Here is a 14,091-nt window from a genome sequence, read left to right as displayed (position 1 = left end):
GGTTTGGTACTGTGCTTGGTAAACTAAACCACTACAACAGAAATGTTAATGATTATTACTATCAGATATTTTAAAGAGTCTGTAAAGGAAAGGATGAGGTCTTCAACAAATGAGGATGTAGTAATATCAGGGTAAGATACAGGAGAAAAAAAAAGAAAAGAGTAACAGATGCTTAGCTTCCAGGTCCTTCTAGATAAGCATTTGCCAACTGGTGACCCACAGGCCAAATTTGGCTGCTGATATATCTTGTTTAGCCCCACACAGAGTCATGGTGATTGCTTAGTTTGCATTAAATGTCATCTAATTTTCATGAGGATACAGATTTCAGGCTTTCCTCCAGAAATTCCAAAGGTTGGGCCACACTGGGCTCAGATTCCCACATACCACTTTGGTGAGACAAGCAGGGTCCAGGTCTCCCACAACCCTCACCTGGCCTAAGTCCCTCACTGATTTTACTAGCCTGGCCACTCCAGGCATTTGCATTTGTGCTTGTTTTGTCTAAAGACAACTATGGGGGAAAAGCATTCGGACCCCCAGGGAGCACTTCATCTCGGCAGAAAGCAACACCCAAGCCTCACTGCGGTGCCTTCTCCAGTTTGAGTTCATCCCTGAGACTCCTTTTCTCCTTGACACCCCTACCTCAGAAAACCTTCCTCCAGCTCCTCAGCCTGGTATTCACCTTCCTCGACTCAGGGCATCACCTCCCCAAAATCGACACCTGAATCTACTGGATTGATTATCTGCAACAAGGATTTTCAAAAGACAAAACACCTTCCTTTTTAAAAAGCAAGACTACAAAAGACTCAACTTGACATTTATTGTTTCCCGACCAGCATGCCTTCTCCCCTCTGCTAGTAACAGCACCCCAGTTTCCCTTGGTGGAGAGTCAGTGCTCCCCCACTCTTGGTCCATGTGGTTTGGGTGGGGCTGAGTCCATTTCCATTTCCAGGGACAGGCCTGTGACCTGGTTAGAAGCATTCAGAGCTGGCCACAATGACTGGGAGAAAAGTATTCCCTGTCCTCTGGGACAAAAACTAAGGATGATGGATCACTGGGGATCTCCTTGTGGATATGGCCTGTCTAAGCATGGAACCCCTGGATCCAGCACAGCCTGCAGCCAACACTACTTTTGGACACTTGGTCACAGCTGAGCCAATTAATTCCTATCTTTGTTTATGGCAGTTCAAATCAGATTTTCTTACAACTAAAAGAGACCTAATCAATACAAGAGAAATTTCAAAGAAGTGCCTCAAGATGGAAAAAAACATTGCTTTGCCCAAATTTTCTCCCTTTTTTTGCTGTTGTTTGTTTTTTGGTGGCTTTTTTTGTTGTTGATGTTGCTAAAACAGGATCCGGTCAGACCTGGGTTTTGCTCTGTACATGAGCTATCCCTTTATGAGCACTTACTTCATGGCATATAATTATTATTTTTGCTTGCCTATGTCTTCCACAAATCTATTGCACTCCTTTAGGGCAGAAACTGTCATATTCACTTTTGATTCCTTAATACCTTGAACAATGGCACACAGTCTGAGCTCAACAAGTGTCTGTTGAAGGGATGGATCATCAAAGGCAGGTGGACAAAAGGAACTATCCTAATTCTCTTCTTTGGGAAAACCCGTATCAGGAGACCACCTCATAAGCCTTGCCCCTGTGATACACAAACCATCTTCTGAAACAGACTCATCCACCCATTGTAAACAAACTGCATCAGGAGAACTCACTTCTTCTAGCCATTACTAATTCTCCCACATGTCCAGCCCAATGAAGCTCACTGTGGGGTTACTCACAAGGTCCTCATTCTGGGAAGAGAATACTTCCTTGCAAGATACCACCTAGAACTCTATGAAATATTAATATACACAATGGGTATGCTGTTCACACATGTAACTTCTCTCATGGGGGGTGGAGGGGTGCTGCTTTGCTTTCTAGCCTTCACCTTGACCAGATACACTCAGAACCCTGATTCCGATGCCCACCAGGCACCACCTGCTTCCATGCAAATAACAATTCTAGGCTCTCTCCAGCCTCAGCCTCTTTTCCTCCCTAGTCCCTTATAATTACTTAAGTGGGAAAAAAATACAAGTATCTTAGGAAGTCAACAGCAGTAAAGCAACACAGTTCCCCAGTAAAAACAGTTTTGACTTTGGGTACATAATTGCCACACCTTTAATAGCTCTGTAATAGCTGCAGCTTCCACTGGCATCTAGCAATAAAGATTTTCAAACACAGTCAAAGGTCAGGGCCAGAATTACAGTCCTAGCATGAATCACCATTTACTCTATGCAGTTTTTGTTTTCCCATACTTGGGCTCGCACCACCAGGGCGATCTAGTAAGAACTAGATTTACAACAGATTAACAAAATGTATTATCTTCCATGTGAAAGGAACCACAGTAGACCCTTAGAATCACAAGTGAAAGACACAGCAAGGGCGCTCAAGACATTCAGTCTAGTGGAGAATGCTGACAAAGAGGCAATTACATTATAGAAAAATAGGTGCAATGTGTATGAAAGAGCCCAGGAGAGACCTCCAATCTATGCTGGACATTAGATAAGGCCTTTCAGAGGCAGAGACCTTTACCAGGAAACCTAAAGAATGAGCAGGACGTAGGCATAGGGCAGGTGTGGTGAACAAAGCTTCCAAGAGTTCCAGGTAGAGGTGAATAGGTAAGAAAGCATAGCCTTCTCTGGAAACTGAAAGTAGGCAAGTAAGGCTGGAATTTAAAAGACTAAAGAAAGAAGCTGCTACAGAGGAAGCAAGGGCCAGAGACCCTGAATGGCTTTGTAGCTTTAAAAGCCTCGGCAAGTTGTAAAAGGAGAGCAAACATCCCTTGCCTGATATAATACACAAGCAGGCAAAATGACAATCTGACCAATGTATCCTGACACTAATATTGATTTCATGCTGCAGGTTACTAAGAACACTAAGGAGGTAGCAAATTCACAAGGAATTATCTTACAATTTGTTTACAGATCCTTGGTTGAAACGTTAGCCCTCACTACTACTCTGTCCCCTTCCTCTCAGCCTGATTTCTACCATTTTCCTACAAATAAAAGAAAAGTAGCCACATCTAGGCTTTAGGGGACAGAGGTTAACTCTGGCAGTAGGATAAATGCACACCAAGATAATAGGGTGGGGTTTTCCCCTCAAATTAAACAAAACTAAGCAGAATTTGAGGGAAATGAAACAGTAAAAGGCAAATTTAGAAAACTCAAGAGGAAGTAAAAGTATTCTCAGACACAAAAAAAGAAGTGCACCCACGTGCTTTGGCCAAACCAAACTCCCCTTTTTACTTAACTGTAGGGAAAAAAAGCAAAAGCTGTGAAAAACTCACTTCCATATCTCTTCAGAGAATAAGCAGTAAATCGGTGCAGTACAGTTAAATGCCTAGAAGACCTTGAAATATTTGCTCCAGATAATACAGCACATGACAATCACCTCAAGAAACTCTCAAAGCCACAAATCACTTGTTTCAACAGCCTGATCATTTACAAACTCTCCTCTGTCCTGTCATTTCACAAATCAATACGTCTTGTTGAGCATTAAAGCAACACCAAAGAAACATGGAGAGGTACCTGCCTCCAAATCCAAACAGAAAAAGGCTTTTTTTTTTTTTAATTGGTGCAAGGCGTTTCCTTAACCCTTTGCTCCCAATTTCAAATTTCTAAATGTCAGGAGCTTGCAGCAAACTAGTTCATATTAGCCCAGCGTGGAGACAGCACCACCTCTAAATTCCCTTAAAGGGCGTTCTGAAACTCACTAAGCAGACCCAACTGGCTTTCATCACCATTTACTGATTTATTGCTCTCATGCACTTTAAGGGTCTGCAACTGCCGGAGCAAAGTTGAGAATACCACCCCCAAAGCACAACGCCTGGCACAGCTCCAGGCACACCAGGTGTAGGAGTTTCAGCTCCAGGCAGCGAGCCCTGGCCGGTCCGATCTCGTGGGAGGAGAGGATAAGGGTCAGGTCCGGTGCCCAGAGGGCGATGCTCAACCTGCAGTGGGAACCCCGAGGGCTGTGCGCGGACGGAGGCGAGGCCGGCCCCAGCTGGCCTCTGGGGACCAGGCGGAGGCCCAGAGCTCCACGCCAGGCCGCAGCGTGGCGCAGCCCCCTGCCCCGGCCCTGCCGGCCTCGGCCGGGAAGCGGCCGGGCAGCGGCCGGCCGGGCCGCGGAGGAGCCGTCCCGCCCCCGCCCCGGGCGCCTCCTGGCCGGCCGGCCCGGCACACTCGCCTGCCCACAGTCTGGTTGGCCAGCTGCTTCATGCGGTTGAACTGCTTCTTCATGGCGGCGGCGGCCCGCGGGGCTCCGGCCGGGCAGGACGGGACGGCCTGGCTGCTCTTACATCGCTTGCCGGCCCAGGCGGCGGCGGCGGTGGCTCTCCTGGCCGGCGGCCCCGCCCTCTCGCGTCACTTCCAGCGGCGCCGCCCGCCGACGGCCGGGAGGAAAGCGCCAGGCCCAGGCGCGACGATCGGTGAGGCCCACGCCGCGCCGCGCCGCCCCCACAGGCCGGAGGCCGCCCGCCAGCCCGGCGGGTTCCCGCGGAGAGTCCCTGACGGGAGGGTCCTGTGGCGTCCTTGCCAGGGCCTTGCGGTCCGCTGTGACTTTATGGCTTGTTGCTTATGGCTGGATTGAGAGACTGACAACAGCCCTGAGTAAATCTCAAACGCTGGTGGGAAGCAGCAGACACACGCAGGCCCTGGGCCGCATCACAGCCCGTGTGGGGCACCCCGTGTGGGGCGTCCGCGAGCGGAAGGACACATCCCTGGGACCCCCCCCACACACACACACACCCCACAGCAGTGCTCCTAGAGATAACGGCGCTGGGAGCATGGAAAGGGCCGGTGAGGACTTTGGGGTGAAATGTTCCACGTCTTCATTAGCGTCGTGTTTATTTGTCAAAACGCACTGCTGTGTATACTCAGGATGGATGCGTGTCACAGTGTGCATGTTATTTCGGTTTTTAAAAAATGTATTGCGTGGAGACACAAGCTGCAGGGCAATACCTACTGAGTGATACCACTTAGTAAAAAGCCAAAGGCAGTCTGTAAGTCTTCACTACTACGCATGCACACAAACACGCAGGTGAAGGAGGTTGGAGACTGCTGCCTGCAGAGCAGCTGTCACGGCCCTAGGTGTGGAAGAGGCCAACGTGGCGCGTGGCACTGGGAGGGACACTTAAGTAGAGGGAGAAGGAGCCCCAGCCGCTGCAGTGGGAAGTCCTGGCAATGAGCGAGGCTCTGGAGGAGCTGGTCACCAGGGATGGGCCATTAGTAAGATCTCAGGGCCAGGCCTGCCGTTGCCCAGTGCCCGGCCAATAGCAGGCCCCCGAGCAGGCGTTGCCTAGGAACTCCTCATAGTGTTGCGATTCTTAGCCTCCACCGGACAGCCCTTCTGGGACACTTGGGGGGATTGTTCCGCTGAGCTGGACGCTTTTCACGAAGTAGACCAGGCCAGTTCTGTGGCCCACAGCTATATCCTCTTGGCTTGGTGGCCTTGCCTCTCTGGGTTAAGCCACTCCCCAGGACAAATGTCCCCAGGACAAATGGGAAGTGGTGTGGCTTCCTTCACTGGGCACATCCCTAACTTAAGGAGAGAAGTGCTGACGAAGGTAACGGAGAAGGTGGGTGAAGGGTCTGAATGTACTAAACCTGACAGTGAAGTCTCTCCCAGAAACCTAAAATCAGACAATGAGAGACTTAAAACTCATCGTAGTGATCTAGATGAGAAGTATGAAGCCTCAGAGCTTCAAATAAAGCAGCAAACTACTAGTTACTGACTTCAGCTACAACACAAAGAGGTAGAAACCACACTCCTTAAAGCAAGGCAGACAGGGCTAAAGGATGAGCTGCTGAAGCTACAGTCAGCCCCGGTGTCAGTAAGTCCCGAGCTGGTGGTGTCTGGTCAACCACCACATCACCTTTATTAGGTTATGATGTCAATGATGCTTCACCTCTCCATAGCAATGACATGGACTTTGCTGACCTCATTTGGTCACAGCAAGAAATAAACAGGTTGTCCAATGAACTTATAAGACTAGAGGCCGAAGTTAGTCATTGGAAGCATTTTGTCAAGCTTTTTACAGCAGGAGGGGCAAACTGCTTTCATGTCAGTGAAACCTACAAACAGCAAACTACCATCAAGGAACTTGAACACACTTGAAATAAGGAAATGGAGGACCATCAGCTAGAAAGGGCAATACTGCAGAATGTTCATCAACAGAAATTGGCAGAAATTAGTTTTAGGTTTCAAGTAAATGACTATGAAGAAAGAATCGAAGAACTGGAACATATGCTGTAATAGGGTGACCTGGTAGTCTCAGAAACTCGTGAACATAAAATTCATGAGATACAGAACACTCTTCATGTTCTACAAGCTGAAAAAGTAGATTCTACCAAGAAAATCGAAAAACTTCAAGAATGAAGAAGACATAAATAAGAAATTGTCTTCTGCAGAAAATGAGAGGGATGTTCTAAGGAGAGAAAAAGACCAGATAAGAAAGAAAAGAGAGAATTGGAGAATGTGAACTGCAGCCTTATGTTAAGAGGCAAAGTGACAGTGTGACAAATTCTCCCACGGAGTACATTGGTGAAAGAAGTGTTCAGACTGAAGCAAGCACTGTCTAGTGCTGAAAATGAAATAATATGACTGAGTAACTTAAGTCAGGGTAACAATGTCATTGAAGACAACCTGAAAGAAACTTCACGAATGAGTCCAGGTTTTAGAAGAGAATTCATTATTATGTCAAGAAAAGGAAGAACTGCAAGTGTCCCTTTTAAAATGGAACAAGGAGTGTGAAGTACTTGAACCTACAGTGACAAGAGACATGAATTTGGATTCAGAAGTAAACAAGTTAAGCTCTTTCTCAGAGACCAAGAAACAGAAATCTCATCAGTCTCACTGAAAAGGAATTACAGACAGCTGAGTTAGGAGGGTCAGGCCAACAGAACCAAGAAGCTACAAAGCACGTGGTTTTGATGAAAGATCGCCTATCAAAACAACAAAATGAAAGACACAGCATCATTAGTAAACTAAAACAAGAGTTAGATGATGAAAAAGGGAGAGTTTGTCAACCCATAATTGATAAAATGAACATGACCAAAGAGCTAGATGCACAAAAAGAGAAGATAATTCAAAGTGAATCGGCTGTTCATGATCTGCATTTAGTCCAGCAGAAGCTTGAGGTAAAAACAGAAGATTTAGTAGATCAGCTACATCAGGCACAGAAATATAATTTAAACCTCCAGAAGGAGAACTCTGCTTTTCAAGAACATACTAAATGGAACAAGCTTTCTGGAATCAAGAATGAGCTAACTCTGTCTCTTAATCAAAACTCTGGCAGTAATTTTACAGATTACATACTTAAAGAAAAGGAAGCTCAAGTTAGAAACTAAATAAAAACTATTCCAGAAATGTAAGAGGTCAGTGACAATTTAAACAAAGTTGATTTGGATCTCCAAACGGAAAATGAAAATTCGGTTTGGGAGCTTCAAGATGTAAGACATCGGTGGGCAGAAGTTATTGCTGCTCACAGAATTCTCTAGAAAAATACACTATTATGGAAGCTTTAAAAATGGAAAAAGGACAGTTATAGGCACAATTGTGTCAGACAGAAGAAACTGTTGGGAGAAACAAACAAGTATGAGCAAACTATTAAAGAATTGTCAAATACATGTAAGCTGGACAGCTCTCCCGTACAGCAGGAGCGTGAGTGCTTAATTAAACTCAGACAAGAGAAAGACTTTGAAATTTCAGAGCTCAAAAAGAATGTAGAGCAGATTGATGCTGACCACAAAGAAACTAAGGAAATTTTGTCATGTAGTTTAGAAGAGCAGAAGCAGTTAGCACAACTGCTAAAAGAGAAAGAAATTTTTGTTGAAGAATTAAATTCAGAGCTGCAGGAGCAATAAAATAAGTGTACCCCAACCTTAAGAAAAACTGAAATTTTACAGCAAATCACAGGGGAAAAGACACAAGTCTCACCTCCATAAAAGAAGAAAATAGTCATCTGAAAAAAGAATCGAAACAACTGAGAGAAAAGAGCTGAGGTGCCCCTAAAACACTGGACATTATTATGGAACTAGTACTGATACATCTCAGCTGAATGTGATAAAAGGTAACCATGGGGGAAAAAATGAAAAATCATCAAAACAAACTGAAGATCAAAACCAGAGTAAGATGCAACTCCTTCAGTCTTCACAAGGACAAAAACAGGACATGGATGATCTTAAACACCACCACAAGGACAAAAACAGGACATGGATGATCTTAAACACCACCATGGGCAAATGCATTCTAAACACACTCAGCTCTTCTCAGCAAAAGATGAGGAAATGAAGAATTTGCAAAACACAGGAGAACAAATCAAACCCCAATTGCCTGAAAAAAGCCAGCACATTCAAACAGAACATTCTGATGTTTTTCAAGTAACAAAAAGTCGAAGTATTAATATAGAAAATGGAAGTGAAAAGCACTATTCACCTAAAACTGAAACCAAAAGATTGGGAAAAGGAATAAAAGAACAAGAATTGGAAAATAAACTTTCAACTTTGGAAAGGATAAAGAATATTCCATTAACTGAACAGATAGATCAGCTGTCCAAACATGAGATTGCTAAACTCACTCAGATTATCTGGCAAAAAGATTTGGAGAATACAGGGTTTGCACACCAGAATATCTTCACCTTCCTACATGCAAGATACTGGGGGGCTTCAGCAGCAATTGGAACCATATGCTTTGTAAAGACAACAAGCCTTGGCTGTTTTAAATAAGAAGACGAGGGAAAATAGTCTAAAAAGATAGAAGCACAACATGATGGATATAATTGTTGCCAAAGAAGCAGAACTAATGAAGCTGCAAGATGAAAATAAAAAACTGTCCACTTGACTTGAACATTGTGACCAAGATGTGTTTAACGAAACAATACACAATTTATCACACATCATTCGAGAAAAAGACGTTGAAGTTCATGCACTGAGTCAGAAATGTCAGACTTTATTGACAATTTTGCAAACTTGCAACACTGGTAACGAGCTTAGAGGTGTTCATATGAATCAGTTTGGGGAACTTCTACAGGAACGTGATAAGTTCAAACAGCAAGTTAAGGGAACAGAGGAGTGGAAACAGCACATGCTGACCACGGCACGTAATCTGAAGAGTGAGTCAGCTCAATGTCAGAAGGACCTTGGAGAACTTCAGGCACACACTTTCCCTGAGAGTGATTATTCTAAACTACTGATGAGCGGCACTGACCTGGTCCAAAATGATGATGGGAATGCAAACTCTAGAATTTCAAGGTGGAATTATCACAAATTCAACTTGGCATAGGGCAGCTTTGTTATGCTAGTGATCTTCTCTTAGGTCAACTTGACATTCTTTCACTAGAGCACTCTACCAGATTGCTTTCTTCAGAGCCAACAGACTCCTTTAAGACCACTCACCTGATATATTGAGTGAGTCTTCTAAGTTGCCCCAAGAAAAGGTACAAGAGCCAAGAAAAATCAACATAGGAAAAAGAAGCAACAATTAGAGCTCTCCAGGAAGAGAATCAGAGATTGTCTGATTCAGTTGCTGCGACCTCTCAACTAGAAAGCCAACACCATGAGCAAAATGACTCAGAAATAAAGCAGCTCAAGGAGAAACAACATGTTTTGCAAAACTCACCTGAGGAAAAGGAGCCCCTAAGCAAAGCAAAAAGCGATGGGTTACTTTCTTTAAATGAATATTTAAATGAAAATTTCATCCACTAATGAAGTGGATGAAAATGAACTTTTGAGACAGGCAGTAAAAAACCTAAAGGAGAGAGTATCGGGTTTTGAAAATGATGTGTGTCAACTAAAAGAGGACAATGAAAAACTAGTAGAAACATCTCAGGAGAAGGAAACTGAAAATCAAGCACTACAGGAGACCAATATGCGGCTTTCTATGACGTGAGGAGACAAGGATTTCCAGTATGTTGCCATGAAGGAGGAGAAGGCTTTTGCTTGTGAGCAGCGATTGAAAGACAGAGAACAGGGCCAGACCAGGGAATTCAGTCAGCTTTTCAATGCAGTGACATCACTGCAGGGAAAGACGGTTCTGTTTCAGCAGGAGAGGCATGAAGTTACATTGGTACTGTGACAGAAACAAATGGAAAACTGTGCCTAATGGAATGAAGTTCAACGTTTTACGTGACAAAGAATCACACTTAACCCGGGAGCTGGAGAGATCGCGTACCTGCGGTTTAGAACTCGAAGATGCCCATGACAGAGAAGCTGTGGTGGCAGAACAGAAAGCCGCTAAACTAAGAACAAAAGTGACAGCATTGGAAGAAAAGTTACTGTCATCGGCTAGGGTGATGAAAAAGGTCAGCCAGAAAGCCGCTTTGCAGGTAGAGTTGAATGGACCGGTTGGATGCTGTCACCAAGCAGAAAGAGGAAACCATGTCCCAGCTTGCCACCTCACAAAAACGAGGAAAGCAGTATGCTCAAGACCTAGCCTACTCGAAGGTGGTACTGGCCGAGTGAATGGGAAAGGCAGACCGTCTCGAAGGAAACTGAGCTCATTACAAGGACTTTTGAATGAAGCGCATGGACAAGCAAGTCGAAGAGATGAAGAAACATAATGAGGTCCAGCAGGAAGTGCTGGATGACGTACAAAGGAACCCGACAAGAGTGCCAGAGTTGTGCTGATGAGACCTTTGAAGTCATAGATACGTTCTCAATCCAGAGACGTGACAGTACTTTAAAGAAAACCAAGGCACTGTGTGTGTGTGTGTGCACCTTACCACCAAATGGCCTTTTGCAAAAGGTCCTAATTTTATGCAGTTTAAAAGTGTTTGTCAAGGTGGATGCTTGTTGAGGAAGAAGCAGGCTTGGGTGGGACTGGAGGCTGTGGGCAAAGGACACTTCAAATGTTGTCTGTCAGGCTTTATGTTTTTACAAGGAGCAGGTACTTACTGTACCTTGGGTAAGAAAAACATCAGCTTGTGTTAATGTCCAAAAAGTGTAAAGGACGCAAGTGTACACTCCTTGTGTAAGATAAAAGGTGAACAGTATATAAGTACAAGATGCATTGTTTGATGCCTTGACATCCATTTATAACTTGCTGATGACCAAGACTTTTAGGGAGCAGGAAAAGTTCTTCCCTCAAAAGTGAAGTTGGTCCTTGACCAGGAGGGAGGGGTGGTAGTGAAAACCATAAAGTATATGAACTCCCACTGATGTTCCGTCAGTGGATCCCAAAGGCGTCCCCAGGTAGCCAAGGCGTTCAGTGGGGTGGGTGACATCTGCCAGTATCACGGCATCTGCAGATGGACAGATGACAGGAGAGGCCACCCTCACCTGCAGGTAGGACATGCCAAAGGGCCCAGATTTGACTCCATCCTGTAGCAAAGAGGCCTTGGTACCCATCTTGAGCTACTTCCATGACCCAAGTCATAAAGGACAGCTGGGTTCAGAGGCTTAGGGAGTGTGAAAGATACTATTTCCCGATGATGCCAGTGCATGCACTGCAGTTGCTGCTCTAACAGTATATAATGCAGGGCCAAGGAAGGCATTACTTGCACGAGAGGCCAGTGGACAGCTTACAGACATCATTTATGGTCCAGAGACTCCAGGAAGCATGAGAAGAGGTTGCTAAAACCTCTTTCCTGGGCAAGTGTCTGAGGGCACTACTAGGAGTGCCTGCTGATTTTCATTTGAACACATTCTAGAGCCTTCTGTCGGTGGGGCCACAGTCAAGGCTGGCTAATTTATAAGCATCACCATAAATGGGCTTAAGTAAAATTTGTAAAGAAGAAATATGTTTCCTGTAAAACCCAAAAAGTACTAGAACATACTGGACATTGGTGTACTTAACAAGTATATGAAACAAATGTCCTCAAAGGAGAATTTCATAAATGCAAAGTCATACCTGTATTCCTGAAGAAAGGCAGATGCAGTTGTGATCCTGTCTGCGAAGACTGTGTGAGAGCAGAAGAGTTTAGGTACGCTGTGGGTAAAAAGGTCAAATGTGTCCATTCAGAGGAGAAGGCACTGATGAGAAAAATGAAGAGTGGGGAGGGGAATGCAGTGTTCAACTTCCCTCCCCATCCAAACCCCCTCAGCACGTGGGCTTTGTGTAGCGTTGTTGCTTCCCATCACAGCAGAGGCCTAATTTTGGGACCTAGGGGTTTGAAACCCACTGCAGCCATGGACAAAGTGATCTTACTGGCTGTGGGCCTCAGCACTGGAGAAACCGACTGGCATCCCACAGATGCAGAGGAGAGTCGCCTCTGGGGCCTGCCACCTGTTCCCTGTCCCCACAGCCTTCCTGAGGGTCTGTACCACATATGATTGGGTAGGAACAGAAGCAAAACCCCATGGCTTCACGTGGCTGGGAACAAAATGTCCTGAGGGCATTTGTACAGAAAGCGGGCTGGGGAAACATTCACGCAGCGTAGAATGTGGGGCTGCAGGTAAAGATGGTTTTGATCCATCAACTTCTGGGTTACAGGCCCTGTGTCTTTCCTCTGCACCAACTGTGCTGTATTTATTGTGTGGCACAAAATCACAATCTTCAGGTTTCTGAGAAAGCACCCATGTCACCCCTTGTGCACAGTGAGGGTGTTTATTCACAGCTGACATAAGCCTGGGATCCCTAAACCATACAGCCATTGCCATGGGAGTGCCTATGCGTGATGGTACTGATTTGAGACTCTCTTGAGGAGAAAAAAGAGAAATACCAGCAGGGTGAAAAGATACTCCCATATCCCCCATGTATATCCAATGACGAACCAACCAAAATAAAGAGTACCTGGATATAGGGGGAGTAACTCCTGCACCCCTGCCTCAACTCTTAGGTGTCAGGTGAGCACAAGACATCACCAAGGAAAGCAGCTTCACAGGGGACAGGTGACTCAGTGCCTGGCTGCTGTCATCACAATGAGTGCAGAGGCAGCCAGGGAGACGATCTTAAATCTTCCTGGGGTTGTGGCCCTCTTTCTTAGCACAAAGAGAAGGAGTCATACTCAGGACTGGGCTGAGGGGCACACTTTTCCAAACAGTGGCTGCCTGGCTGCCCAAAGCAGCCAGTGATGGTCATCAGGTTAGACAAAGTGACCAAGAGCGTGAACCCGACACCCATGTGGGGAACTGAAGCGCCCACCAGTTAGGGAGGATATTGTATTGTCCCTGTCCTCAGTGGGAGTGCAGGGGCACCTTACTTCTGGATACAGTCAACAGTAATTCTTGCCATGTTGGTAAGAATGTGACCAGAGGGCAGCATCTGATGGGGACATCCATTTCAGATAAAATAACATGTGCTAATGCACAAACTGGTGATCCTCAGTTACATCCCAGATAGTAACTGCTGCCTAATGAAAGCAGTCAGTCAGCAAAGGAGCAGTTAGTTAAAGCCAAGCAGGTGTCCTCAGCTGAGCCTGGGCCATCCAGTTTGTGATGCTAATTGTTTTATTCACCTCAGGTTCACTCCCCTGATGAGATTACTGCTCCAGACATACAGGGACAGCTGAACACAGGACACTCATCACTGGACAGATGTGATTGACGACAGTTTATCAGTTTATCACATATTCTTACAGCCCATGGGAAGAGCATGCCACACATCATGCAGTGGTACACCAGGACTGCATTTGGAAAAAGGGTGAACAAACTAGCTTGGGAGGTGGACGTTGTAGTAACAAGAGGTTGCAGAAGCAACAGAGACCCTGCTATTGCTGCAGGAGTGTGCAATGAGCTTTCCTGAATAATTCACTTGGCTGATAGAGAACTGAAGCCTGCTACATGGGAAGAAGCAAGCACTGTGTCTGGTCTGTGATCAGAAGGGTTATTTGGCAAAGAGAACTTATTGGTGGGATAAGAAGGGGTAGGGAACATGCAGTTAGGCCATTTGAGGTGACTTGATTTTGCCAGATGCCACAGCAGCCTCTTAATATTGAATTTTAATTTCAGCCTTTTATACCATTAGAAGTTTTTCTTAGAACTTAATTGAATTTATCGATGTCACCGTATGCAAACTAAACATAAAAGTCAGTTGTATTCCTGCATATAAGTAGTCAACATGTGCACACCAAAGTTAAAAATACATTTACATTCAATAGGAAAACTA

At 45.3% G+C, this 14,091-nt stretch overlaps 1 protein-coding gene and 1 pseudogene across 11 annotated transcripts in view; one reads left to right on the top strand and one right to left on the bottom strand.

Moving 5' to 3' along the window:
• The window catches only part of ARHGAP17 (Rho GTPase activating protein 17), a 111,177-nt gene that overhangs the window by 88,758 nt on the left and 8,328 nt on the right, over positions 1 to 14,091 (bottom strand). For 9 of the 11 annotated variants that reach the window (XR_012122255.1, XM_073215386.1, XM_073215391.1 and 6 more), the window contains one exon: positions 11,896 to 11,973. Coding sequence is in view for 9 of the 11 variants with exons in the window: in XM_073215386.1 (XP_073071487.1) it covers positions 11,896 to 11,973 (78 nt within the window). In the remaining 2 variants the exon portion in view is untranslated. Of the gene's footprint in view, positions 1 to 4,236; positions 4,412 to 11,895; positions 11,974 to 14,091 lie in introns of those variants that run through there. The other 2 variants (XM_073215392.1, XM_073215396.1) reach the window with 2 other exon arrangements.
• On the top strand, positions 4,544 to 11,321 carry LOC118967297 (thyroid receptor-interacting protein 11 pseudogene; annotated as a pseudogene).

The sequence above is a fragment of the Manis javanica genome, chromosome 10 (genome assembly GCF_040802235.1).
Source record: "Manis javanica isolate MJ-LG chromosome 10, MJ_LKY, whole genome shotgun sequence".
Taxonomy (NCBI): domain Eukaryota; kingdom Metazoa; phylum Chordata; class Mammalia; order Pholidota; family Manidae; genus Manis; species Manis javanica.
The sequence above is the reverse complement of the archived record's forward strand: the minus strand, read 5'-3'. Positions and strand labels throughout refer to the sequence as shown.